The 28,000-nt window shown below is 40.7% G+C and overlaps 1 protein-coding gene across 1 annotated transcript in view; it reads left to right on the forward strand.

The window, feature by feature from the left end:
- The window catches only part of SOS1 (SOS Ras/Rac guanine nucleotide exchange factor 1), a 79,645-nt gene that overhangs the window by 14,990 nt on the left and 36,655 nt on the right, over nt 1-28,000 (forward strand). The window contains exons 2-10 of the mRNA XM_059720289.1: nt 1,105-1,230; nt 3,680-3,811; nt 4,448-4,612; nt 12,773-12,982; nt 14,704-14,847; nt 15,776-15,886; nt 16,027-16,125; nt 23,287-23,414; nt 25,239-25,894. Of these exons, the coding sequence (XP_059576272.1) occupies nt 1,105-1,230; nt 3,680-3,811; nt 4,448-4,612; nt 12,773-12,982; nt 14,704-14,847; nt 15,776-15,886; nt 16,027-16,125; nt 23,287-23,414; nt 25,239-25,894 (1,771 nt within the window). The remainder of the gene's footprint in view (nt 1-1,104; nt 1,231-3,679; nt 3,812-4,447; nt 4,613-12,772; nt 12,983-14,703; nt 14,848-15,775; nt 15,887-16,026; nt 16,126-23,286; nt 23,415-25,238; nt 25,895-28,000) is intronic.

Raw genomic sequence — 28,000 nt, forward strand, 5'->3', positions numbered from 1 at the left:
AATGCTATATGATAGCTATGTCAAGACTTGGAATAATTATGTAAAGGTTATCCAGCAGTTTCCTATGACATACACACATAGCTACAGTAAACATCGCTAAATGTTGTTCTTGGGCTATTTTTTAATACATACACTGTTTCTGAGATTTTGACCTTTGTGCAACTGAAATGTAAACTGTTTAGAAACAACTCATTTGTTAGCGTCAGGCATGTGGAACAAAAAACAGTCACTGTAGGTTTTTATTTCAGGTAGTCTTTTACTTTTTCTCCACATTTGTTAAATTTTCAGAAGTAATCTTTTTAATCCATTTAGAAATGAATTTTCACAAAGTGTGAAACATTGGGAGTTTGCTCACAACTATAACTACAAATTTAGTAATTTACTGTGAAGTACTAATGCTTAAAATGTGAAGATACATTGACTCCAGATGAGATACAGGATTATACTGGACATATTTTTATTCTGGAGATTTTATGTTTTGTTCAAAATAATTAGGTATTTAAAGCAGTGTCACTAGCGTTTCAATTAGTTTAATGTCCATTTTACAGAAGACCTTTAGTTTTTTGGGGGTTTTTTTTTTTTTACAAAAGTTGATTAACTTGCCTAAATATTATGAACAGTAAGCTTAAAGGTTACTAAATTCTGTAAGTGTGTGTGTATGGTAAAAAAAAAAAAAAATCTTGTTTGCATTATGATAATTTAGTGTCTCAACAGATTATGTACATGGAGAGACAATCCCTGCCTAAAGTTTAGTCCACTAGCAATGGATAAAGCTTGGGAGATAGGAATAAAAATATGCAACAAAACTTAAAATATAATCCTACCTTCTCCACTGTTCACCATTAGTTGTCTAGTTTCTTGTAGATGTTTAATGCTTCTATAGCAACAATGTGAAGACTTAAGTACTGTGAGCTAAATGCAGTGCAATTGACCCTTGATTAATTTAACTTTGTGAAATAGTTCTATTCTGATCTATACCACTTGAAAACTTGGCTCTTTTTTATGCTGCTAACATCCTTTACATTTTAATATGAACTCTTCAGAAGTTAAAATGTTATGAAGAGTGAAGTGCAAGGCTTAAATTCTGTTTTCTGTTCAACATAGGTTCAGATGCAAGTTCACCCTAAACTTTCCTCTACTGAAGATGCTTTACAGTACGTTGAGGAGTTAATTCTGCAGTTGTTAAATATGCTGTGCCAAGCCCAGCCAAGAAGTTTTCTGGATGTAGAGGTACAGAGAATGTTTATTATAATAGTCTGATTTGCATTTTGCAGTTTAATTTGGATTGCTATGCATGAAAATTTTAATAAATTAGCACTTCAAAATGTTGCGCGAGTACATGGTCTTATAGCAAAGGCGGGTGATACTTGTCTGTCAGATCAGTTGAGTAACTGAAGACCAAAGCAGATTTTATTTTGTCCAGAGATTTAACTAACATTCTTTTTCACATCAGATGTATATTTATTATACAAGCATAATTTTACTCTATTTTGCGGTACCATAAAAGTGGGGAAGGTGACAACATCCGTAGTTGAATTTGAATGAGCTTCCTTTATAAGACTCTATTTTCTCTTGCTTATAACTCTGAAAAACTAGGCTGGACCTTAGTACTCTGCCTGAATCAGGCTGATTTTTAGAGATGTTGACAAGAATGATTCAGTTAAGAGGAACATACCTCTTTCTAAGTGAAAATAAAAAACAAAAACCAGAAAACCAAAAACGTTTAAAGGGTGAGCATGCTCCTGCTGGGCATGCTCTTCAGCATAAGAGGTGTGCCCTCATGGTGGGGTATGCCTACTGTTAGCCATGTGTATGTTAACCCAAACGAGCTAAGTTCTAAGTCCTGAAAAATTCTAGTTTATCTACTCAGTAGAGATAGTTTGATGGACAACAAATTTCCATGTGTACTGAGTGTGCTCCATTCCTGTTATGGGCTAAGCAGTATTTTTTCTGTAGTATCTCTTTCCAGCAGCCAAGTCCTACTGTATCATCAGTCTTGGGAGTTGAGAACAGGGTGACCTTCTTCTGTCACTTGAATGGTACCCCTATTGGTACCCAGGAAAAGAGGAAAGCTGATTGCAGTTCAAAGGAAATGAGAAGCCAGGGTGAGGGTTTGAACAAGGGCCAACAGCTTGGGGTATGATGGGAAAACAGACAACTGGGATTAGAATGAGGCTGGGAGGGGCAGGAATAGATGTTTCTAACCACTAGGCATGCATCTGCCTCCAAATCTGGAAGAAAACCTGGGATCCTTGATATCCAGTATTCCTTGCTTCTCACAAATAGGTGACAACCTTGTGGGCAAAATGCGTGCCACAGCTCCTTCTGGTGGAGCTGAGAGAGATGACTATCACTGCTGTTAGCTCAGGTGATAGAAGTCTGTTCTTGATGAAAAGTTTTAACCTGGTTTATGAACCATGTGGTCTTTAAATCATCATGATTCCAGAACAGGGGATTTATTTTTTTTTTGTTTACACTTCTAAAAACCTGGAAAATTAAGTGCGCACCTACATTAAGAGAACACCATGGTTACAAAGCATTCTGATTGAGAAACAACAGAATCAAGGTGGTCTGTGCAATATTAATTTGACCCCCCCTTTTGTATATGCATTATGATGCAGGCTTTAATTAAATGATCACGTAAAATGTTTTTCCCCACAGGACTCCTGCACCTTTCAGTGCACAGTGGGTGAATCAGAACTTGTAGTAAATGTAACTCGTCTACCATACACTTGTCTTGTGATGGGTGGGTAGTGAAGGAAGGTAGAGAGAATGCAGAAGAGAAAAGGATGGTTCTGCAGTTTGTGATGGTGGCACTCTTGGAGAATGGGATTCTATTCTTGCTTCTGCCTTGGAGTTCTTCTGTGATGCAGGACAAGCTACTTAAACCAGATGTTTCACAAGTGTGTTCTTTATTTCCGGTTGCTCAAACTTGGGTGTCATTTACATAAGTGAGCACTCAAAACTGCAACTAAGAGCTGTACTCTGAACAAAAATGCTATGCTGTCTGAGAAATTGAACCATTAGAATCTCCGGTTGGGCACCTAAAATTGTCAGGCACCTCTGACATGAATATCTGTGCCTTGGCTCCCCATCTGTGTAGCTGTCTGGATGTCACAAAGGCATCATTCACAGCATGGGAGAGGCTCACTTTTTATAGCACCACAGTGGCTACTGAAGGGTGGAAGAAGTAACTGTAAAATAAACCCTGAACTTTTCTGAAGCCTTATGGTGGTTCTTGTTCATTTCATATGGAATTTAGAGCTAGACATTATCTTTAAAACAATGCTTTTTTTAATAGATTAATCTTCTTAATGCTTGAAGAACTTAAATATTCCAGAGAGAAGTGCTTGTAGGAAAGTCCAAGAAGATAATTCTTTCCTGAGAACAGAGTTTGGTGGTAATGCAGGCAATGAGATATGGGCCCACACTGGACTATGAGGTTAAAACAGATAGTGTATTGCTTCTCTTACAATGAGTGCTGTGCATCGCATACTCCAAATAAAGCTGCGATCTTACGGAGGAAAAATTATATCTGTTCATATAATTAATGACTACATCATAGACATATGCATAAGGAAACTGCATCTAGGAATTGTTTTAAGTTAGCTGCTATACTGTTTGGTGAATACTTTTGAGATTAGATACTTAGCTGCTAGTTGCTATTTTCTCTCCTAAGGATCGTGTTCAAAAGAGCTTTCCCCATCCTATTGATAAGTGGGCAATTGCTGATGCACAATCTGCTATTGAAAAAAGGAAGCGAAGAAACCCATTATCTCTCCCAGTGGAAAAAATCCATCCTTTGTTAAAGGCAAGTATTCAAATATAAACTTTGCTACTTAAAGTCAGGCAAATCTGTGTTGTTCATAATCACCTGGTGATAAAGTTGTCATTTTTATGCTTGATTCATTGTCTGCATGTTGCCCGTTACTTAACTGAAAAGGGGTAAAGCATCAATTTCACAAACATTATGTATCATTTGGAACATTTCCGTTTTAGTTGATTGTATGTATTTAGAATACATTTAGGACGCTGCTTTTTTCTCAGATGCTTTTGCTCAGTTTTCTTGTAATCCAGTAAAATGAGAAAAAAAGATTAGACTAATCTGCCAAAAATTGGAGCATTTTTATTTTAACTAAAGAGAACTTAGTGCTTTTCAAATGACACTGTGTTAGTTGGAATTGTATTGCACATTATAAATGTTTAGTAGGGTTGTCAGCATTTCAAAATGATTATGTACCACGGTGTTTTTTTGGGACACTGTTGTTATTTCTGTTCTAAGTATAGCCAAGTACTGTAGTATTGCCAGCACTGACTGAATATATGTTGACTGTTCAATGATTACTGTGTAAAATATTTGATTTATAGATTTTTCATAAGATATATGTTAGCTTTTTGATCAGATGAATTTTCTTTTAATAAGGCACTCTTTGTTTTTTACTTTCAGGAAGTTCTAGGCTATAAAATTGACCACCAAGTATCTGTTTACATAGTGGCAGTATTAGAATACATTTCTGCAGATATCTTAAAGTTGGTTGGGAATTATGTACGAAATATAAGACATTATGAAATTACAAAACAAGACATTAAAGTGGCAATGTGTGCTGATAAGGTAGGCATAATTCTTCTTTCTCAAATGAATGGAAGAAAAATGTTGCAATATATAATTTTTAATAAGAGCTTGAAAGGATGTTGAAAATGCTTATTTCATTTTGGCTCTTATTTTTTAATTGCATTTCATATTATAAGGTAGAATTTTTAAGATAAGTTTCAAGTAATATGACTAAGATATATAGAAGTGCCAATTGGTTTTCTAGAAATGCTTTGTTTGTACAGAGATTAGTAACTGAAACAACAGCTTCCTCTCAATCCCCTAGTAACATGTGACTTTTTAAAATTATTTCTATTTTTAAGACTTCACTATTGAGCATTCCTAAGTGGTGGTGATAAAAGACTTATTTTTAAGTTTAAAAGCCCTTTCATTTAAATGTAGGCCTTTCTTCCCAATAACACTTACTGAAACATTACACCAGTATTTTAATGGCACAGAAGTGGGGAAGTTCAGAGTTAGCAGACAGTGAATGTCTCAGCAGAATCCCCACTTGGGGTTCATGTTTCTGTGTACAAATAAAGGGAGGGCTCTCTGGCTTAAAGCCCTGGGTTTATAGGGGACCACTTCCTACCACCTCATAAACCACTGAGGAATTCAGGAAGTTTCTTTGGCTTGTTGTCAGATGGTAATGCATTTTGGCTCCCTGGGACACCTTGTCTTCATGAAATTAGTACTTTGAGGATGCTCAGAGCCTCTGGTTTCTGAAGACTGTGGACTGTCCAGATCCTCTTTTATGCAACCTTCTTGGAGTTTCTGCTATTCATCAGTTCTGAGGGCGCTGTTACTCTCTGCTCTAGTAAATGATCCTCTGTCTTGTTTCAGCCTTGTACTTGGCTGTCTTTTTCATTTTTAAGATAAAGGAAGAAATAAAGAACGGTGAAGAAATATTATATCTCGTAAGGGAAACCTTGGCAACCAGTAAGATTCTTAATAGCTGTCTATTTGCTGCTTCTAAACACACATGCTTGTATCCATTGGGTTGCGCATGGAGGATCAGCAAAAGTTGCATGCTTGTGATACAGTAGGAATAACACTGATTCCTCTAGCCTTTCTTACACTTTACCACGTCCTCCCATAGGCTGGGACTAGTGAAATGCAGATGCCAAGAAACTGCCTGTAGCAAAATTTGGTATTAAAGTGTTTCCAGTACACCAGAGTTGAATTGAAGAGTTCCAGCAGCCCCAGGCATACACAGCCAGAACCTGACAGGCTTTGAAGTAGGCATCCAGTCCGCTAGTATCTGCCTGGAAAGATGCTGTGTTGGCTTCTCCTTCTTCACCATCTCAAACACTCACTGAAGACCGTTCCCAGTCCCATCTTATCTTGAAAACATACTAGGCTGTCAATCTCATTGTATATTCATAAAAGATGTCAGGCTATACTGCCTATTAGTTCTGTCTTTCCTCGAACACTTTCATGCTTTCCTCTGTTGCTCTTTATACAGTGTTACTATGTACTGTACATAAACATCTTAATTAGGATTGTCTCAAATAATGCAAACAGCATCATGTTTTCACTTCCCTCTCTCCCTTTCCCCCCGGACTTCCAAATGAGAACAGATTAAATTGTTATTCTGGTTTATGATTGCTTTTATTATTTGTGCATGTGGGCCTTATGTAAGGACATCAGGGAGAAGGTAGGGTAGGTTGGCACCTTAGAGCAGGGGTCAGCCACCTACAGTCAGTGGGCCAGATTGAGCCTGCAAAGAGGTCCCATTTTACATGGGAGATTGGTGGCACAGAGCTGTGCTGTACTGCCTATCCATTCTGTGGTGCTCACCTCCATTATGGGGCCTGCTGCTAATCACCTTTTAAGCCAGTGGTCTCTAGCCTTTTAAAGTAGATCACCTTTGGCATTTAAAAGCAGCCCAAGATCTACTGTTCATGGCCGCTGCTGCCCCCTTTCCAACGCGCCCACCCCCTGCAGCAGGTAAGTTTGTGGGGAGGGAAGCGTGGGGGAGACAAAGCAGAGGGAATAACAATTATTTCAGGGTGTGCTTCCCCAGCAGGTAAGCCCCTTCTGGCTGGGGCCCCCACTCAACTTACCCCTGCTCCTGCCTCTGCAGCACTGTCCCTCACTGCGGGGGCCTTGATCTAGCCCTCACCCCTTCCATCCTGCTTGGACTGACCTGCTGGGCTGGGGCGTGTGCATGCACGCAGGCACTCAGCCCCCCACCCGGCGCAGCCCCAGTTCAACCCCCACCTCCCCCATGTGCTGGGAAGAGCCGGGGCTGTGCCAAGCAGGCAGCAGCAGCACTGGGAGCAGGGCTGTGTTAAATTTTGGAGTGGCTGCAGCCCCCTCCATAGCCCCCCTCCCAGTGCTGCAGCCTGCCTGCCCCACCCTGCACAGATCCGGGGGCACATGCCCTCCCAGGGTGCAGAAAGTGGCAGGGGCAGGGCCCCTCCCCATGAGTTGCAGCTCCATCCTGTGCTCCACCCACCCCAGCTGGGCAATGCCTGCCCCTCCCTCCCTCACCTTAGGGGGCATTGATCTGCCATGCCCCTTCCCTCCCCTTACACCCCAGCAGACTTACCAGCTGCGTGCAGCTGTATTGGAAATCAGATTGGTATCAGTGGATATCCCTCCTTAAATATTGGCTACCAGTATCGGCCCCCAAAATCTCTATCAGTGCACGCCTACTTATTGCCTGTGACAGTGAATTGGAATTAAGGTCCTTCCACTTCCCTGCAGTTCTTGGATGATGTTGGGCTTATACTTAGTCTGTTAAGGCTCTTTTCTTAAACCCACTGGCTTAAAAATAAATTAGTTTGATTTCTTTTAGTTTTGCTTCAGTACCAAGGGTTAGTTCTGATGGGAGAGTCCAGATCTCCAAGCTTGAAGGTATGCCCAGCGTGTAAGACGGCTGGTCCTGCTAATATGCATAATGCTTACTAATGCCTCCTTGGTTTGGGAGAATGCTGTATTGCCCGTAAGAGTTTTGTCTGCAGCTCTTCTAAATGCACTCAAATGTTTGGTGCCAGATTTGAAACTGGGTTTTTTTCATGGCAAAGTTGTTGAGAAGTGTCTTAGACTGAGCTTGCCTCTAAAAAGCTGTGCTAGTGCTCAATTGCTTTTCTGGCTTTGAGGTGTCAGGTTTCTCTGAAACAGTGAACCTTCTTGTCACTTCTCTTCAGGTAAATCAGAGACTTCTATTGTCTGAGGTAGTAAGGAGCATAGGTCTTTGAATGAGGGTCAACACATGTTGTTGTCCCTGATACTGGCAAGTGGTAGTCAGAGTTCTGACTTGCTTATGCCTGCTTCATCAAACTGGTGTTGGTACTGTTAGTCTTAAAAAGCTGCAATGCCCACCTCATCTTTTGTAACCAGTTTTGCTTTCTTATTAGCAGACTGACCAGGCTTCATCGTTTATAGTAATCAGTGTCAATGACAATTCCTCTTTTTGCTCAGTCTTTTAGATCTTATGCATATCTGACTGCACTGGAAGTAGAATTGCCACTGACAGCCTGTATAAAGTATCATTACCTAATGTATTCTGAAGCTGCATTTATTTTAGGAGAATATTTCTTGTATACATACTCACTTTTGTGTGGCACTGGCATTATATATTGGATGTACTCAAATTGCAGAGCCTAGGGCCACATTTTGCAGGCTCACCACAGCCCTGGGCTGCAATTTCAGGGACACATCACAACAATCCCCTGTCCCCCCCACCCACACACACCTCTGGCTGGGGTGCCCACTGCCCTCTGGCCTGGCCCCACTCCTTGCCCATGCCTGGCCTGCAGGAGTGGGGGGGGTTAGAAAAAGCATCCCTCCCCCCAGCCTTTTGTGAGCATGGGGACAGGCCATTGTCACCTCACTGCCCCTTGGCCAACCCCCAGTGCTCTTCTGCCCCAACCCAGCTCTGGTCCATCTACCCCTTCTGGCCCCAAATGGACATGGGGATGGATCAGCACCACCCTGCTGCTCCTGCCCCCACCTCCTTGGCCCAGCTCTGCTCCCCCAGGCCCAGCTCTGCTCCCCCCATCCCTGTGTCCCACCCTCTGTAGCACCCATTTACTTTGGGATGGGTCTGGCTGGGCCAGGCGGCTGTGGCTTTTAAAAACAAAAAAAAAAAAGCAGGGCTGGGCCTGTCCCTGTCCCTGTCTCTGTCTCTGTCTCTGTCTCTGTCTGCGTCTGCCTGGACTGCCAGGCTGCTTGAGAGCCAGTATTGCCAGGTCTTAAATATGAACTTATTGTATTGGAAGTTCAAATGATCATATTTTCTAAAAAAACTATCATACAGTGGGGGGGGGGGGGGAATATGCAGATAAGCATGCAAATAGGTTGTCTTTTTAAGTAACATCATTTTGCCTTATACTGTTGTCACATCCTGCGCCACACTACTTGACACTGCCCACTATGATGTTTTGTTTAACTTTCTCCAACTGGTTAAACTGAATTTAGTACTATGATTATTCTTCTCTCTTTGTTTTGCAGTTCAGGTCTGTGTATTGTAAATAGTTATGCAGTTACTTTATATGCTCACTGTAAGCCTCCATTGAATGAGTGAGGACTGGGTCATCAAAGTCGAAGGGTTTTTTCTTTATTTTGAGGCAAGCAGTCATAAGAAAGCACTGACAGTGAGCCCAAAAGTCAGTTAAGGCTCTTTGATAGTGACTTGGGTTTTGCATATGCTGCACCAGTTAACTGCATCAGAAATATTGTCCATTTTTTACACTCTTAGTATTATTTATTGTACATTATACAAAGGTTGAAATTATCATACAAGTATGATAATTATCATATACCTGGCAATGCTGGTGAGGGCACCCCTCTTGCCCAATCAGCATCCAGGGGTGGGGAGGCAGCAAATTGAAGGATATTTATACTGCTGCTTTTTGGGTTTTTTTCAAGTTTTCCAAGTTAGGCCTTAGGTCTGTTCCTATAGAGTATTTATAGGTCTTCAGTATTCATAGCAATGTCAGGCCAGCCCTCCCTTGGTCTGCTATCTAGTACCATGTAAATCGGTACCGCCTGTTCCATGGTCATGTTGTCAGCGACTAAACCAGTGCCTCCACCTAGGCTCACCTGAGTGAGGAGGGTGTGTGGACACCCAGCAGGACTGAAAACAAGACCTGTCAGTGGGCAGATATGCTCCCTGTGAGTCAGTGGCCATTCATACTTGGAAAAGAGATGGACACCACCAGGTCACCATGCCTGAAGAATCACTAATGATGCAAAGCAACACAACTAGGGTGGTTACAGCATCTGAGGTGCCCCAATGGTTTCAGCGGCCTCGGGACTGACTTGACTTGAGCGTTCATAGAATTCTAGCTTTCCTGGAAGTTGCAGTGCTGTCCTAGACTCCAGATCAGTAAAGCTCTTTTTGTGGAAACCAGTTCTCTGCAATGAACTGCCATGTTTCATACTGTCCTGTGGCAGTTCAACCTAATGACATCCATGTGCAAGATTGCACCTTTTGCTACTCTTAAGTTTGGCCAAGATCTGTTAACTAGCTAATTAAATGTGGCCTAGGTATAATGGTAGAAATTCCTTCAAATATACTGTTCTCTCCAGCGGACAAACCAGCTACATGTCTGCCGGGAAATTTGGTTTCAACCACCAGTCCTTCAGTATCTAAATACAGATTAATCTTGGAGATGCACCTGGATTCTCAAATCTAAGGCATGTGAACCTTAACCAAGTTCGGGTTAGGTAAGGAATTCAGCCATATACTTATCCTTATTTTCTAATACATCTGAACTATCTGGGGGGATGCGAAGTACCACACTGAGTTCTGAGAGCTATTTCTTTTTAAGTAGCCTAGAACAAAACTGTTTTGTAAATTGGACTGTTTGCTCAGTTCATAACAAATCTAGGCAGCAGGCTATAATCATTTCAGACTGTTCAGATAGGTGATGGATTGTGTTAAGTTTTCCAGTTCGTTAGGCAGCCCCTTTCCTTTTCAAGTTAAGGGTGCACATTTTTGGGAACTCAGCCTCTGTAGCTTACCCCAGGTTCCTGGTCCTGGGATTTGCAGAGAATTTACATGGCATTTAGTGACTGGTTTGTGTTCTTGCCAGCCTGCTGATAGGGTTTACAGATTAGGCATCCCCTTTGGGAGGGTTATCCTTCGGTTGATCAAAGTAGAACTTCCTCTTTCTTCCTCTTTTTTCTTTCTCCCTTTCTTCTTGCCTCCTTGAAAGGCAATTGTTGGACACCTGCCTATAGATGGATCTGTGTAGACCTGTGATTCTTAACCAAGGTGTTATGGTAGACGGGATAAACCCAGAGATTCATGAGATTTCAAATAGTAATGCGTAGTGTCAAAAAATGCTAACCTGTTATAATTTTTTCTGAGTTCTTTGCACTGGAAAATTGTTCTATTTTTCTGTAGTCAAAAAAGAAAAAGAAAGCTAAGAGCTGGCTTCTTAGTATAGGCAGATACTTGAAAGAGCTCTTTGACATGCTTTTGTCCACAGATCCCACAACTTGTCCTGTTTACGGACTTCATACTGTACCCAATCAACAAGCATTCAAGCTATTGCTTCCCTGGAAAGAAATAAGTACAGGAATAATTCCTTGTTTTCTTGAAACTGGTTGGAAAAAGCGATCCCTCTGCACAAACAAAAAAAAATTACTTTGTCAGTGCCAAAATTGAAAAACTTTTGTCCCAAGCACAAATGTTTTCATTTTCTTGGGCTTATTTTTTTTAAAAGGCCATGAGGACCTAGAGGTGGTGCTGGTGGCAGGGAGGAGCCTCAGGGCAGCCCCTTTGCAGGCTCCAGGCGACTGCAGTGAGAAGGCCCCATTAGCAATGAGGAGGAGTTGGCTGTGTCCGCTGCCAGGTCCTACTCTTTCCCAGCATCCAGCTGCAGCTTCTGCCTGGTTGACACCCAGAGCTCGGCAGCAGCTCCAGCCCCTCTTCAGGGTAGAAGGGTGGCCTAGAGGCAGTGCTGATGGTGGTGCAGGCCGTGGCTGAGCTGCCCCTGCTGAAGCTGTTGCACGCCCATGCCAGCTCCCCACTTACAGCCCCATCCCACATATGGAGGTTTGGTGAGTTATTGTGCCAGTCGCGGGGTGGGGGGCAGTGCTGACCTGGCCTGTGACAGCTCCCCAAAACTCCCTTTGTGGCCTGCTGGCCCATATAATTGCCCATCGCTGGCCTAGTGGTTTAAGCACAGACCCAGGAGCTAGGAGAAGTTCTGTTATCTGTGCCTCTGACTGACTGTCCATAACATTTTGCGCTTCTAAGCAGTTTATTCAGTAAGCTGGTATCAATACCATATTTTATATCCAATGAAACAGTCTCAGCGGCTATAATATTCTCAAGTTCATGCAAGAAGTCTAGAACCAGATTAAAATAGCAAGTTGTCAGGCAAGTGACAACCTCTTTCCTAGCTGTTGAAAGGAGGCAATAGAATATACCATAAATGAAATAAAAATACAAATGCCTTGATGTCTGCTACTCCAGCCAGGTAGGTAAGCAATTAATTCTTTTTCTTAGATTTAGACATTCAGGCCCAGAATAACCTGTTTTTCTGAATCTGTTTTCCTGCCTATAAAGTTAGGGAGTAGCTACATTGACCTATTAAACTAGTTTGCATAGTGCTATCTACGTAAGTACTACTTACTGACACTAGTAAATGGTAAGGTTTGGAGCCCAACATGAAACTACTTTCTTAACCTGCCAAGTACTTTTGTATTTGTCACACACATTAGAAAAACTGTAAATTTCCGAAAGGTCAAACTTTGGATTTCTCTATTTTTGTGCAATTCAAAATATTAAACTGGGTGATCTATTTTAGTGCTGGTTTTAATTCTGTATTATAAGGATTAAATGAGTAGCCATTGTGAATAAGGACTCCAAATGTTTTTTCTTTTGCTACATTTTGTAATTTTAATGGCTTGAGGTACAGAGAAAAATAACATAGTTCTTGTATCTTGAAGCACAGGAGTCTTTTTACTCCAAATCAAAGCATTTATTGTCTGTTAAGTTTTAATAATTTATCAACTTTTTTTCTTCGATTTTCTTCTTGCCATACGTTCAGCTAATTTCAAGGAACATACAAAATCTTCTGTTAACTTAATATTAACTTAATCTTTTTATACAAAGAACTTCCCCTCCTCCAAGAACTGTTGTACTTAATATGTGCTTGCAGTTATGTAAAGAAGCCTCTCTTAACTCACTCTCTCTCTCCACCTTCACTTATGCAGGTATTAATGGACATGTTCCATCAAGATGTAGAAGATATAAGTGCACTATCTTTATCTGATGAGGAACCTTCCACCTCCGGGGAACAGACATATTATGATCTAGTAAAGTCATTCATGGCAGAAGTTCGACAGTTTATAAGGGAATTAAATCTCATTATTAAAGTTTTTCGAGAGCCTTTTATTTCCAACTCCAAATTGTTTTCAGCTCATGTAAGTATTATGTTACAATTTTATATGTAGGAAATCTTGGTTGCATTAGTCTAAGTGAGCTTCTCTGGGACTTTGACCCAAAATAGCATTTCCTATAAAATGAGAACGTTAACAGAAAGCCCACCCCAAACATCCCAGCCCCCCACCTCCACCCACCACATACCACTTTTTCAGCCAGAACAGTTTGTGATCAAAACCCACTAATTTAATCTTTTGGTGCTAATGTAGAACCAAAGGCTTGCAACTTTAAATGAAAAGGCTAAAAAAAGTGCATGGTGTGCACGTCTGTGTACTTAACTGCATATATAGTATAGCAAATGGATTGTGGATAAGAACAGACAGGGAAAAAGCAGGAAGGAAGAGGAAACACAAACATTATGGTTTGTGGTGAAATAAATGTTGAAAGAGAAGGCCAACTATTCTTGATAGATCAGGGTAGGTGCAGCAACTGAAAATTAAAAGAATTTTTTTATTCAACCACCTGAAACAGAGAAACATGGTTCACTAATTGTGTAACTCAGAGGTTCCCAACCCCAGGCCATGAAGGGTTGGCTGCTGGACCAGAAGTGACAGGCATATTGCGGACTGGCAGCCGACTGGCTGCCGGTCTGCAGTATGCCAGTCACTTCCAGCCTGCAGTTTGCCGGTCCACGGTCTAAAAAGGTTGGGAACCACTGCTGTAAGTGACTCATGAGGCCTTCTAAGCAGGTTAACCCTGGAACCCCCTGACTCTTTGCATTTTTCAAATATGGGAGTAGGATAAAGAATATTTATCTCCTGTAAAGCACTTTAAAAACTGCTAGAAAATGCAGCATAACAACAAAGATTTAATGCTGAGGCAATAGAAGATAACTCAAACTCTGCCTGTAGGTCTTAAATTGATTATTTGAGGAACAAGAAGGGGATCATCTTTTCCTCTTTGTTCAACGTTGTGTAGATAAAAATAAAATGGCTTAATTAGCTAAATGTATTATTGGACAGCAGTCTGTTCTCCAGATTCACTGTCTTCTGAAACATCAGACAGAGTCTGCTGTATGATTCTGAATAGTGTGGACTAGTACTCTGTCACAGTATGACAAACAGAATTTATCAGACTGTCCACATGCTTTCTAAACCATGAACCTTTGTTCCCTTTTGTAAGAGTCCTGAACAGTACAGAGAAATCCTGGGCCCTACTAAAATTGGTGGGGCCAGAACTTCATCCATAGTGCACAGAAGTTGCTATGTGTGCAAAAGAGTAAAAGCTGAAGAAACTGGGTTACTTAAGAGTAACAGAGTTGAAAGGTTTAGGTTACTTCCTCAACAGGTTCACCATTCTTCTCTGTAAGGCACCAGTGGATCCAGAATACAAATTGAGAAATAGCACATTACTTTGAGGTGGGGGTTAATACTGTGTCATATTGAATAAGGCAGGCTAACGTTTGGGTCAGTATTGTGATGTATGTGGAAGAACAGAGTCTTTTTCTTACACAGAATTTAAGTTACTTATCTGTAAGAGATGGGTGGTTCCCTCCACCAAGTCAACTCTTTACTGTTTCCCACAAATGTTGCCTTTTGATTTTTGTTTCAGTCGTATCTGTTTTCTAATATATTTGTAATCTTGCTCTAATTGAGAAACAAATCAGTGTTCAAACTATTACTGAACAAGGAGCCTTATCTGCATGCTGTATATTTGGTTTTCAGAGCCTTTTTTCACTTGCTGGTTCCATTGTTTTCTGTAGGATGTGGAAAATATATTTAGTCGTATATCAGATATTCATGAACTTAGTGTAAAGTTACTGGGCCTTCTTGAAGACACTGTAGAAATGACAGAGGAAGGTAGTCCCCATCCTTTAGTAGGCAGCTGCTTTGAAGACCTAGCAGAGGTAAGTAATCACCTTTACTTTGATTATACTTTTTTTGTTAGAAACTACACCTTATGTAACTATATTTAGAATATATATTTTTTTAAAAGCAGACCTTTTGAAGCAGTTCAGTGCCTGTTTGTTCCAGCTGTCTTTACTGGCTATGTTCATCAGCTGTCTTTTACAGAGTGGTCCTCGCAGGGTAGATTTTTCCTAAATTTCAAGATGTTTATACTCTGTCCTGAAATGGGGATTGGCAACTTTTTGGTACCATGGGCTGTGTCTTGCAACCCAGCCCCTTCTGTTGGCTGCAGGCATCCACACCACTCGGTGATCAGCAGATGCAGCAGAGAAAAAAGATGGAAAAGGTAGTTGGACCCTGGGGATGCTCCCTCTGTTGCTTTGGCTGGAGTGTGCTGCTGATTCCCAGAGCTGCTGCAGGACAGATCCGATCTCTTCATGGGCCAGATCTGGCCTGTGGGCCATAGGTTGCCAATCCCTGCTTTAAGAGCTTTGTTCATTGGAGGCTGCTAAACATCCCCTCGTGCTTTCAGTCCCTGGGTCAGTCTAAGAGAGGTTGTGATGCTTAGCTGACAGGATTCCTTCTTATTGCCATTAAGAGCTAAAAGAAAAAAGTCTTACTAGAAATAAAGAGCAAATGCTTTAGATTTGGACAAGTGAAACTTCGTCTCCAGACATGAAGATGAAAATAAGGAATGTCTGAGGCTCTGCTTCATTTAAGACTTAAATTGAAGTTTAACTTTACAAACTGACAGATAATAATGTAGAAGTTAAACCTGTGCATAAGCATTTTCAGGATTGGAACCTAAACCTATGTTTTGTTTTGTTTTCCTACTAAAACAACATAGAAAAACAGTCTTTATTTTTAGCAATAGCATGATGTTTTGGTACTAAATTTTTCTAAAACTTTTTCTGGAATCCCTTTTAGGAACTAGCATTTGATCCATATGAATCATATGCACAAGATATATTGCGGCCTGGTTTCCATGATCATTTTCTAAGTCAGTTATCAAAGCCAGGAGCAGCGTTCTATTTACAGGTAAGTACTTTTAAAGTCCACCAGAAGATACTTTTTAAAAAATGTATTGGACTGTGTGTTACGGAACCACAGCTATAGTTACAAGCTTAAAACTTCTTTTCTGTTTTGGTATTTTCGTTTGTTTTTGTTTTTGTCCCCAGTCCATAGGGGAAGGCTTTAAGGAAGCAGTTCAGTATGTACTACCCAGGCTGCTGCTGGCCCCTGTTTACCACTGTCTTCACTATTTTGAACTTTTAAAGGTAAATATAAAGATTTTTTTTACTTGAACCTGAATAATAAAAAGTGCAATGAAACATGGATGATATGTCCTTTGAAAATACAGAACATTTTGTACAAGTACAGTCATAGTGTGTAGCAATTCATTTTGGGGTTTTTTCTTTGGTTTTTTAAAATACATTGAGTAACACTGGTGTCTTCACATTTTGAGAGATGCTTTTAAGTTGCTAGTAACTTTTTGCATGTACTTCTAGAGTGAAGCTAATGCTTGGTGAACAGTGTTAAATACAGTGAAAATCAATGAGAAAATGGCTTTTCTCAGACAGAAAATATCTGGGCCTACTGGAAGCTGAGATTTTATAAAGTAACTACAGTCTAGTTTCCAGATAATTTTACTGGAGCCCAGTTCTTTCCTTTTAATTTTTTTCTCTTTGGAGTTGCATCTGCATGTTTCCACTTGTGATATACCACTTGTGATGTATTTGTGTTCATCCCATGACTGGGAACGTGCAAAGTCCATACAGAAATAGTGGGGTGAGGGCATCACCTTCAGTTATCAAGTTTATTTTTTTCTATGAATGTTTCGGCTATGAGCTGTAACTGACACACGGAGATAAACTTAGGGCAAAATAAATGTACCAATATGTTGGATTTAACAAGTATTACTCAATACAGTAATTGTTTTAAAAAGTAGAGTATCTTGCTTAATAAGGCCTACTTCCCCTCAAAAAAAAAAAAAAAAAAGTCTTAGAGGAAACTCGCAAGAAGAGAGGCAAATAATACATATGCATGAAAATATATGCATAGTGAAATTCAGGTTGGAATGTGAAAATCGTTTCTGGCTCTATATTTTGACAGAATCTGGCTGAGTTATGTTGGACTGCTGTTGGGCATCCATGCTTTGAAATCCCCTGTGTGCTCTGTTTCTGGAAACTGAACAGGTCCTGGGCCTGTCTGTGACCTTGAGTCTAGGTTTACTACTACTTCTAGAGCTGGATTCTGCACTGCAACTGCTAAGCTCCTGGATCCAGTCCAATTTCTCAGGCCCTTCTATAGTTTAAATACTCTCTTCCAGAACTTGTTATTAAAGGTGTGAGTTTTTTGGTGGTGTTTAACTCTTTCACTTTGTGACTCCTGAATCAGACCCCTAAATATGCAGATAAACTTTGCATAGCATATTGTAATATAGTGTTGCTTTACTTAACATATAAGACGTCACAGGTCGCTTAGGAAGTAGACTTCGGTGCGATGCTGCCCACCCTATACTTTGCGGATCTGAAGGGGAAATGGTCTGTGTTCATGCAGGGAGGGAGTAAGCAGCTTGTTTTCTGGAAGACTAATTTAAGGTCTGTGTCTCTGAGATAAGTACTCTGGCTAGAGAAGCCTGTTCATCTTTTCCCGTGTCCTGCACAACATTACTTATGTCTGTGTTCTTGCTGCAAGTGTTTTTTTTTGCTTGGGGTTTTTTTTTAAAGAACTAGTGCAGGGATGGGCAAATATTTTAGCTGGAGGGCTGCTTAATGAGTCTTGGTGAACTGTCAAGGGCTGCAAGGGTAACCCTGCCCCCTTGGGACCAGAAGTCCTTCCCCTAATCCCTGACCTTTGCTACCCAAAGTCCCTCTGCTTGCCCTGGAAATACTGCTGGGGGAGCATGAAGGGGGCTGAGGTTTGACATCTTGGTACCAGAAAAAAAAAGTCATATACTAAAAAGCAAACATCTACTGTAACATATTTTAATTTTAATTCAAAAAATATTTTTGTCCCAATTTGTGTGTCTAAGTATATACAGACCCGGCCATATTTTGCCCGCCCCGTGCTGGTGTCTCTGTATTCTGCATATGATAACTTCTCACTCTTTTGATTCTTACCCCAGCTACATTACTGTGGTAAGGTGTTGCACCCTGATAAGACACCCAGGCCAGAAGCAGTAGTGGATTGTAACATTTTGCTGTGGCTTCTCATCTGGTAGAGACGTGACCCAATCCTTGCAGTCTAGTGAATACTGTATGAAAGGGCATGTTCATGGTGTCATAGTTTGCTTAGTAATAACTTCATAATATCAATGAGATTAGACAGTTCCCCAAATCATTGGCTGGGAAACATTTTCTGTTAAAAGCTTGTTGTCAGATTATTTCAGTTTATAGTTTTGGTTATTCTTGAAAGTGTCATGATTTTATATTTTTTGTACAGAAAATTAATTATCCTGGGTCCTTATTATGTAACATCATTCTGTACAGTATTTTATATATCTTTTTAAGATCACTGGATCATTACTATAATGTGTAATATAGTTAATAATAAAGTCAAATAATCATAATTTAACTATTTGGTAACTGAATAAAAGGAGATACGGAGATGTCAAAGTGACATTCTGTTTAATGAATAAATATTTCTCTGCAAATAGATCTCAGGGCAGTTAAAAGAATCATTGCTGCCACTGTCACGAGGTACATTGCATTCTTTATTGAACATACTTGTTTTGCTTTTCAACGTGCATCTGCCTATTTGATTTCTGTGTGATCTGAAATTGTTTAAATTTTCTTGTTACATTTGCTTTTTGTTTATACAGATTAAGAACGTGTTATTTATGCAGGATGATAGTAATAGCCTAAGGTGGAGCTTTCCAATTTGTTTGGCGCTGTGGGCCAGATGGTCCATTTCCAGTGGGGTGGCAGCAGCTTGGCTTAGGCCCTAGGGAGTGAATACTGGTCCAGCTCATTCCTCATCCTCCTTTTCCCTTGCTGCTGATTTTGAGTCACTAGTGGTGACCCAAGACCTTGAACTTGGTGTTGGGCATGGGGTGCAAGGACAAGCAGCAGCAGCATTTACCCTTTGGGTTCCTGAGCTGTGCCAGAGCAATTACTATGGCAGCTGTGCCAACAAGTTACTGCTGAAACACTGCAGGCTGCAGTGTGGCCTGTGGGCTGCTAGTTGGACAGCCCTGGTCTACAGTATTAGACCACTTGAATTAGTTGTCATCAGGGATCCTGGTTTTCTCTGTTTAAAATTGCAAATTCTATGATTAAAAACCCACAAAATCTCTAATTAAAAAACCCCAAATCCATGATTAAAATGAAACGCCACTATATATAGATATCAATTGAACACAATATTCTGTTGATGTATTTACAATTTTAAAGTAGTTTGGAAGCCTACCAGTGCCTCTATCCCTATAATAAAATAAATTCTAAGTACCTATAAATTTTGGTATTTGATTTTTGGTTTTATCATGGAAAATCAGAGCTCCGCCTGCCCCCTTCACTCACCAAGACGCAGGTCCAGGCCCCTCAATCCTAAATCACAGCCCCCCATCCCTGCTGGTGCCCTTCACTCTCTACTCCCAGCACCCCCCACCCCACCCTGCCCTGCCAGAGGGGGCCCCCAGCTGCCAGGGCTACAGGATCGGGGAATACAAATATTCTTTATTTTTAATTGAAGTTCTTTTCTTATATATTATAGAAAGCTCAGCATAAAGTACAATCTGTGGGAAACCATTGAGTTGACTAATCCATTAGTTTAGGTTTTTTTGCAGTTTTGTTCCATGAGGCTGAAGCAGCAATAAAAAGTACTGGTTACAGGGCATTTACAGTTGTTGTATTGGGAAAGTCAGTTCTTCAGCTGATCACTTTTAAGTACTTATGTGGAATTAGTAAAACAGAATTAGCTTTTATTCTCTGAACCATGCTAACAAAAGCTGAGATTCAAAAACATTTTTTATCTGCATCGTTCTATTGAGCTGCCAAAAGAACCATTTACAACATTTGTAGATGTCTTTCTCAGATGGGAAAGAGGCATACTGTGTTGCCTGCTTTTTTTCTTTTTTGTAGGATAACTAGGAAACTTACCTGAAAATTCCCTTTGACATAGTGGGAAGGTCTTTAACTATTTGTAGACCTTCTCTGTATGGCAGATGGGCAGGTATATTCTGAGGCCTGTTTGGGCACTAACACATACATTAAGTATGCAGGCTGTGTGTAGTTCGAGGTGTAGAAGTCTACCAGCGTTCTACTATAGAAAATACCCTTCTCTGAGAAAAGTCTTTCTAATCTACTGATAGTATAAACCTGAGTACCATGACTTGTGGATTGATACACTAGACAATAATATAGGGCAGTTGCTGTCTTTTTCAAATGTCTTTAGTTGTTTCACTGGTGTTTGTTCAGTTGGATTGTCAGTGACATAATATTTCACAGTAACTTTAACCAGCTTCATTTGGTAACTCTCAAAAATCAGTGACTAGCCCCAGAGATCCAATATCAAAGCGGTTTTTTTTATATATTTAAATTGTATATTACCAGGACTCTCCAGTCTCTGCAGAGTTGTAATTTCATTTTCCGTCTATATGTTTGGGAAATATTTCAAGTAATTTATTATGTGCTCCTGGAATTATCATGAGTTGGTGAAATTCTGCTGTAGAATTACAAATCTTTACATCTGTTAACAAACGCACTGATGCAAATACTTTATACTAATCTAATATAATGCTGAGAGAGAGAGAGATCATGTGATTTGAACTAGTTAATTTACTGCATTATTGAAATAATTAATTAAATACTAGATGATATTTTAATAGGTGCTTAACAATTTGTGTTCCATTTTTACATCTAAATTCTGTAGCTTTTTGTTTCTTAGTGTACACATTGGTAACTAAACTGTTCCCCAAATCATGAGTTTTATTACTGCTATCTATCATTTTTATGTTGAATTAATAGTTTTGCTGTCTATTGCAAATTAAAAATATCATTACTCTGTTTTGTTTCTAGATGTCATTATATATTCAGAATGTTTATTAGTAAGTAAGGCAGTTACTGAAAAGATTATCTTGTGATGAAGTGATTTGCACTATACAGTGAGAATTACATTATATCAGAGTTATGGAACTCCTCTGTAGACTTTTTTTTTCCAGAGTTTTGCCCAAGAAATGAGCTAGGGTGGGCTGTTCTTCAATACTTGAATTTCCATTTTCTGTTTTCTTTTACTGAGAAATCATTTTTATTTTTTGTTTGAATTCTAGTAACAGACAATGGTTTAGAAGCAGTACAGAGATTGAAAAAAATACATAAAAATGAGTACTGCTTTTAGGCTGAAAAGTTATAAGTGGTGTTACAGTATATATTCATTGCTGCATTTTTTAAAGTTGACTGCAATTCCTTTGTCACCATGTTTGGCTTGAATGGGGATGGACTATATGACCTTGTGAGGTCCCTTCCAGCCCTACTTTGCTGTGAACGTTATAGTCCCTAATATTGCAGTCCACCAGGTATAGAAGCATTGTACTGCTTCATGGGAAAGCTGTCCCACAAATATATGATTCAAGTTTGTGAAATTCGTTAGTAAAATGTTGGGCTGTCTTGCTCGCGCTCTCTCTCTCTTTTTTTTAATGGTCACTGGATTCTTGGACTAGGCAAATTACAGGTACTTTATTAAATTGATAGTCATAGTAGCTTGGTCAGCCGTGACTAGTGTCTGGTCCTGCTTTTTATTTATAGTAGAAAGTTTGTGTCATGATTTGTGCTCACTCTGTTTAGTCACTAGTGGGCACTGTACATCTACAAAAAATCAATTGTATTCTCAGGAGTTTGGAAGTTACATTACAAAAATATATTCAGTGATAAACTGTTTTATTCCTCATGACCTTATATATTCCAAAATACAACCAAGTAACTATTTCCAGGTGTTCTCCTATATAAAGTTAATTCTGAGGAAGTTATAGCTGGGAGAAACTGAACTAGTTCAGAGGGCTGGCTGTCTTTGTCAGTGTTGATGGTAACACCAGCTTCGGTGATGCTTACAGCATGAAATGAGCTTTCAAAGGTCAGAATGGAAATTAACTCTGTCCTGTGACATTTGTACAGAGATGAGCATGCTTTATTGTCATCTGGTTTTGGAGCTGTACATTTTCAACATTTTTACATTGGATGGGACACCACCTCCATACTCCTTTACCCTGACTTTATATAATACCCACTTCTTGCTCATGTGGGTAAAGTTGGGATCTTTGTCACATATCAAATCTGTAAGTTACTGATAACTAACCTCTGTATTTCTAAGTACACCCACAGGTTAGGGATTGTTCCATTGACACTCTGGCCTCCTTATCCCCATTGGAAGTAGATACCTTTGCTGGTAATTTGCTTTCCTGTCTTCTGTTGTAGACCTTTTTACCTGAAACTCACGACAGTGGTGATCTGCCCACTTGACCTTTAATTGTTGTATATGGGTACCCAGATATGGACCTTCCAGGGATGTTACAAAGAACATCTTAATAATGTTCAGCCAGAAGCAAAGGAGCTTACAGTAATAAATCCAGAGCAATTGTACTGACTTTTTTTTTTTTATAAGGAAGGAACTCTTTTTGAAAGAGTGCTTCAAAAATGGGTTCACATGCCCAGTGTATGCCTCCTACTTTATTTCTCTCACAAGCACCCCCTGCTCCCATCCCCACCTCTGTGCCTTGCACAAAGAAGCAAAACCTCTCCCAGCATAATGTTCTAGCTGTCTTCTTGCAGGGCCAAAAGCCAATTAAGCCTACTTCCAGGAAATTCCCTTGGACTTCTAGTGTGGAGGAGAATGTTCTCAGCATTTATTCTAGCCCTTCTGCTAGAAATCCTGACTGTTTGGCTGCACATTGTTTAAAAAACAAAAAAATAACAACATACCAGCCTTTTGTAGATTTACTATCCCCTGAGAAAGGTGTGCACACAGATACGGAGGCATCACTTTCATGTCCCCTTCCACAAGAATGCAAAACATATAATGCAAGGGTGGTAAACATAACCAAATTTGTTTAGAAATAAGCATGCATGTCCAGGTGTGTCCCTGTCTAGTGAGTCTCTGGTGGATGAGGTATCTCTGACAAAGAATGGGTCTCATCCATATAGTTGGTGGTTGGAGGAGGACTAGACAGAGTTGAGCTAGAACAGTAGCTGCTTTCCTAGCACAGCTGAGTCCCCCTTGGTAAACAAGGGGTTCCTTTCTTAAGCATGTTCATCTCCTACGCTGCCTTTGGTAATACATCCAGTTAATATAGATTATTCTGTTGCTATCAGTATTAAACAAAAGCTCACAAACCAACAAACAAATAACTTGTTTAACATAAGGAAATAGATTTATTTGTAGAGTGTTCTAGGCAGAAGCACACAAATTCTGTAGTGTGTTTCATATTTGGCTTTTGACATTCACAGCAACTAGAAGAAAGGAGTGAGGATGAAGAGGATAAAGAATGTTTGAAGCAAGCGATAACAGCCCTGCTGAACCTTCAGAGCAGCATGGAAAGAACATGCTCCAAAAGTCTTGCAAAGCGACGACTTAGGTAAACACGTTTCCCTTTTTCCTGCTTTTATCCCTGAATGCTTTGCTATAAATCCAGGGCTCCCTGCTTCCTCTTTCAGTAAACAGTGAACAAAATAGTTTGCGACAAGCCTACTTTTTCAGAGGAAGTGACATCAAAGCCAAGATAACTTGTTATTGTTTTAAAACCTTTTGTATTTGTATGTGCCCTTGCACACTACTAATCAAGACGTCCTGAGAATCTTCTTACTGGTAAGTAGAAAGAAAGAGGAACCATATTTGTAGACTTTTTTTTAATAGGTACCTTTTTAAAAGGTATCTTTGCTAACAAAAATTCCTTTAGTTGAAAATTGATACTCTCATCTCCTAGAACCATTTCAATTATCTGAACAGGTTTTTGTTTATAGACCCAGTTGAAAACCAGGCTCAGGTATCACCCCATAATTAATTGTAACATTATGTGCTTGTTTATTCACATAGGCTTGGTATAATTAAAGCAAATTAATATGATCAGTGCAGCATCAGTTTATTAAAGAGACAAGCATTGTGTCCAAAAACTCTGTTTATTATTTTAGTTTAGTGAATGTAATGTGAATATCTTCACAGGATAAAGTTTGATCAGTAATTCAGAAGTGGAGTATTTATATTTAGACATAGAAATCTGGATATAGAAAATGAATAAAGATTTCAGCCAGTCATTGAAGAAAGTAGTATAAAATAGGTTTTAAGACGATTTCTGAAATAAGTTGCAAGCACATTGTAAACAATGTGGAGGTGCACTGATACTTAGATCCGATATCGGATTAGCACAGATATAAATAAATTGGCCCAATGTGGCCGATAAATGCACCATGCATGTGCACAACTGCAACACAGCATATAGGCAGCGAGGAGCACAGCCCGGCAGTTTGGAGAGCTGTGTCCAGCTGGTAAGTCTGTTGTGGTGGAAGGGGAGAGGGGAGGGGGAAGGGAATGAGCATGGGGGGCAGATCAAGGCCCCTGCGGTGTGGGAGGGAGTGGGGCTGGGGCAGATGCAGATGCTGCTCACCTGGGACAGGCCTGGGAAGTAGCCGCGGCTTGTCTGGGGCAGGGGCAGCTCCTGCTGCTGCGCACACCCTGGGAGGGCATGGTGGGGGGTGCCGCCAGATCTGTGTGGGGTGGCCTGGGGCCAGGGTTGTGCGGGGCTCTTCCTGGCAGGGGCTGGGCAGGGCTACGCTCAGGGCACACAGCATCAGCACTGGGATGAGGGGTTTGGGGGTGGCTACGGTCTCTCTCCTCCTCCTCCTCTGCGCCCCACCCCCGCTGGGCAGTGCTTACCCCAGCCCTACTTCCTCCCGCACTGCAGTGACCTGCCTCAGTCTGCACCCTCCCCCCACCATGTCCCTTCTCTTCTCCCTGCCCTTCCACCACAAGAGACTTACCGGCAGCCGGACACTGCTGTTCACGCTGCCAGGTTCCATATTGGAAATCGAATCGGTATCAGCTGATATGCCTCCTTAAATATTGGCTGTTGGTATCAGCTCCAAAAATCTCTATTGGGGCACCCCTAAAAAATGTCCTATTGTATTTGCTTTTTCCAAATAAGATAGTTCAATTAAAATATCTTAGAATTTATAGTTTTTAATGCATAGGACACTTGTATCAAAATCAGTTACTTGGTAATTAGCAAAGGTTTTCCCGGAGAGGTTCTTTTAGTAGAAAAATGTTGCATTAAATGATTTTTTTTGTAAATGCAGCCTCAAGGAAAAATATGTTTATCTTTACACTTAGAAAATAATACCATATTTTAATTATTCTTATTCTAATAAGAGACTTTCTTTTTCCACTCCCAACTTGTTCACTAAAGTGAATCTGCATGCAGATTTTATAGTCAGCAAATGAAGGGGAAACAGCTCGCAATCAAGAAAATGAATGAAATACAGAAAAATATTGATGGCTGGGAGGGTAAGGACATTGGACAGTGCTGCAATGAGTTTATAATGGAAGGAACTCTCACACGTGTTGGCGCAAAACATGAGAGACACATATTCCTCTTTGATGGCTTAATGATTTGCTGTAAGTCAAATCATGGCCAGCCACGACTTCCTGGTGCTAGCAATGCGGAATATCGTCTGAAAGAGAAGTTTTTTATGCGCAAGGTACAAATCAATGATAAAGACGACACTAATGAGTACAAGCATGCCTTTGAAATCATCTTAAAAGATGAGAACAGTGTTATTTTTGCTGCTAAATCAGCTGAAGAGAAAAACAACTGGATGGCAGCACTGATATCTTTACAGTACAGAAGCACTCTGGAAAGAATGTTAGATGTAACCATGTTGCAGGAAGAGAAGGAGGAACAGATGAGATTTCCAAGTCCTGAGCTTTATAGGTTTGCAGAACCAGATTCAGAAGAGAATATTGTATTTGAAGAAAATATGCAGCCCAAATCTGGAATCCCTATCATAAAGGCAGGAACTGTTGTCAAGCTTATTGAGAGACTGACTTATCACATGTATGCAGGTGAGACACCTTTTAAGCTGTATCAGAATGTTTTAGCTGATGATTATTTTACTCAACCCCTCACCATTTCTTTACACTGAATTTCATTAACCCATAGACTTAGAAGCAAGGTGATGTCATCCTTCTGGGTTTTCTAAAGTTCTCATCTCTCAGTGCAGGTTCATGATTCAGTAGCTTGTCAAAGAATAAAAGATGTCTCATTTTTTCTTTATTATAGGGTATCCGTCGTGTTTTGGATGTTGTTCTGTGTAATTTTGCATGAGGGTTCAGAAAGGTGGTTTTGGGGGATTCCTTTGGTTAACAGCAGTCTGTGGACACTCATTCATAGATGTTTGCTTGAATCAGGCTGTAGACAATGCTTCTTTCTGTTTGTCAGGGTTCAAGAAATGCTGAACATCTTGACTTCAAAAGTCATGATAGTGTTATGAAAAGTCAGGAATTCAGAAAGGGATTAAATTAAAGTTACAGCCTTGAACTCAGTCTTTGTTCACACAGGCAGCCAGCATAACGAACACACAGCAAGATCATAATATCAATCCAATAATTTCTGGTGTACAATTTGTTGCGTATGTTTTATTTAATACTTAGATTACCTAAGTATTAAGACTTACTTAGCTCCACCCTCCCTTCCCTCTTCCCCTCCCCCTCTTCCTCCCCCCAAGCTTCCTCTTTTACTTAACTTTAGAGTGAGGATGCTCAGCCTCTGGCCTGCGGAACCATGGCATCTAGCCTGTGAGGCTCCCCACAGGTTGGGAAATTTGGTGTCCAGGTACTAGTGGCAAGTAATATTGCCATTCCTCCCCTGGTGCCAAATTCCCAAGGTCTGTATGTATGGCTGGGCCAGGCAGCCTTCCTTCCCTTCCCCTCCCCACACCTCTTTCCCCCATGAGACCCAGTTGGGGCTAGGCCACTGCCCAGCTCACCCCACATGGCCAGATCAGGCCCTGCCTCACTGTCCAAGTGAAGTGCCAGATTGCAACCTCCTGGCTGGATCTGGCTCACAGAATGACTGAGTACCATCCATCTGGCCCAAAGGAGAAAAAGGGTTGGGCAACACTGCTTCAGAGCTTTTTGATCCAAGTATCTCCTCACAGTGGAAATGAGAAATAGCAGCTATTCTTGCTTAAGGTTACAAATCAGTTTGGTCACCTTTTAGCATACAAAATCTTCTGTTTGTTAGTCAGAAAGATCTATAGTTTGGTGACTCAGCATTTTATTGTTGCTTGTAATGTACTTAATGCTTCAGATTTATTGCTGATTTTCAGTCGTTTGAAAACTTAGACAGAAGAACAGCAAATATCTCTTGCACCTTTCTTTCGTGTACAACACTTTATATTATTGGATTAAGTTTTTAAAATCTGCAATTACTGGGACTTTGTTTTAAGAAAATCTCTTCTCTTCAGGGAAATGGCTTGGGCTGGGTTGGGTCTCTGTCTTTTTCTGATCTGTTTTGCAAAGATTTTTTCAAGCATTGCTGGGGCCTGTCACCTGTAATCATAAGACTGTCTTCAGTTCTTACTGGAAGAGTAGATCACAGCAGAAGAGTTTTTTGGGGGGGGTTCCGCCACCCACAACACATTTGGAGACATGGGAGTTATTAGAAATGAAGCTCCTGCACAGCCGTTTTTATCTGTCAAATTTAGTTTACAGAGGAAGTCTGTCTACTTGCTACCATAATAGAGAGGCATAGAAAGGACATGACTTGTCCATGCAGGCCAGCATCAGAGTTGGGAATCGAATTCAAGTTTCTTGAGAGCCAGTCCAGTGCTGTAGTCCCCAGCCAACCCTAATTTCTAAATGATGGGCCTGGGAACACAGGATTTGGCAAAATTATAGAGACATAGGGCTGGAAGGGACCTCAAGAAGTCATCTAGACCAACCCCCTGCCAGAGCCAACCCGAGCAGGGTGTGGGGCCTGGGGCAAATCAGCTCGTGTGGGGCTCTGCCCCCCACTCCGATCCTGCACACCCTGGATGTGAAGAAGTCGCCACCAGTGGCGGGGTGGGGGGGGGTAGGAAGTGCCCAGATGCAAAGCCAGTGGCAGCGGCTCAGAGTCACCATGGCCACACCACCTGGCTCCACAGGGCCCGGGGCAGTCTTTCCTTT

This window comes from Alligator mississippiensis, chromosome 1 (assembly GCF_030867095.1).
Source record: "Alligator mississippiensis isolate rAllMis1 chromosome 1, rAllMis1, whole genome shotgun sequence".
In the NCBI taxonomy this organism is placed as follows: Eukaryota; Metazoa; Chordata; order Crocodylia; family Alligatoridae; genus Alligator; species Alligator mississippiensis.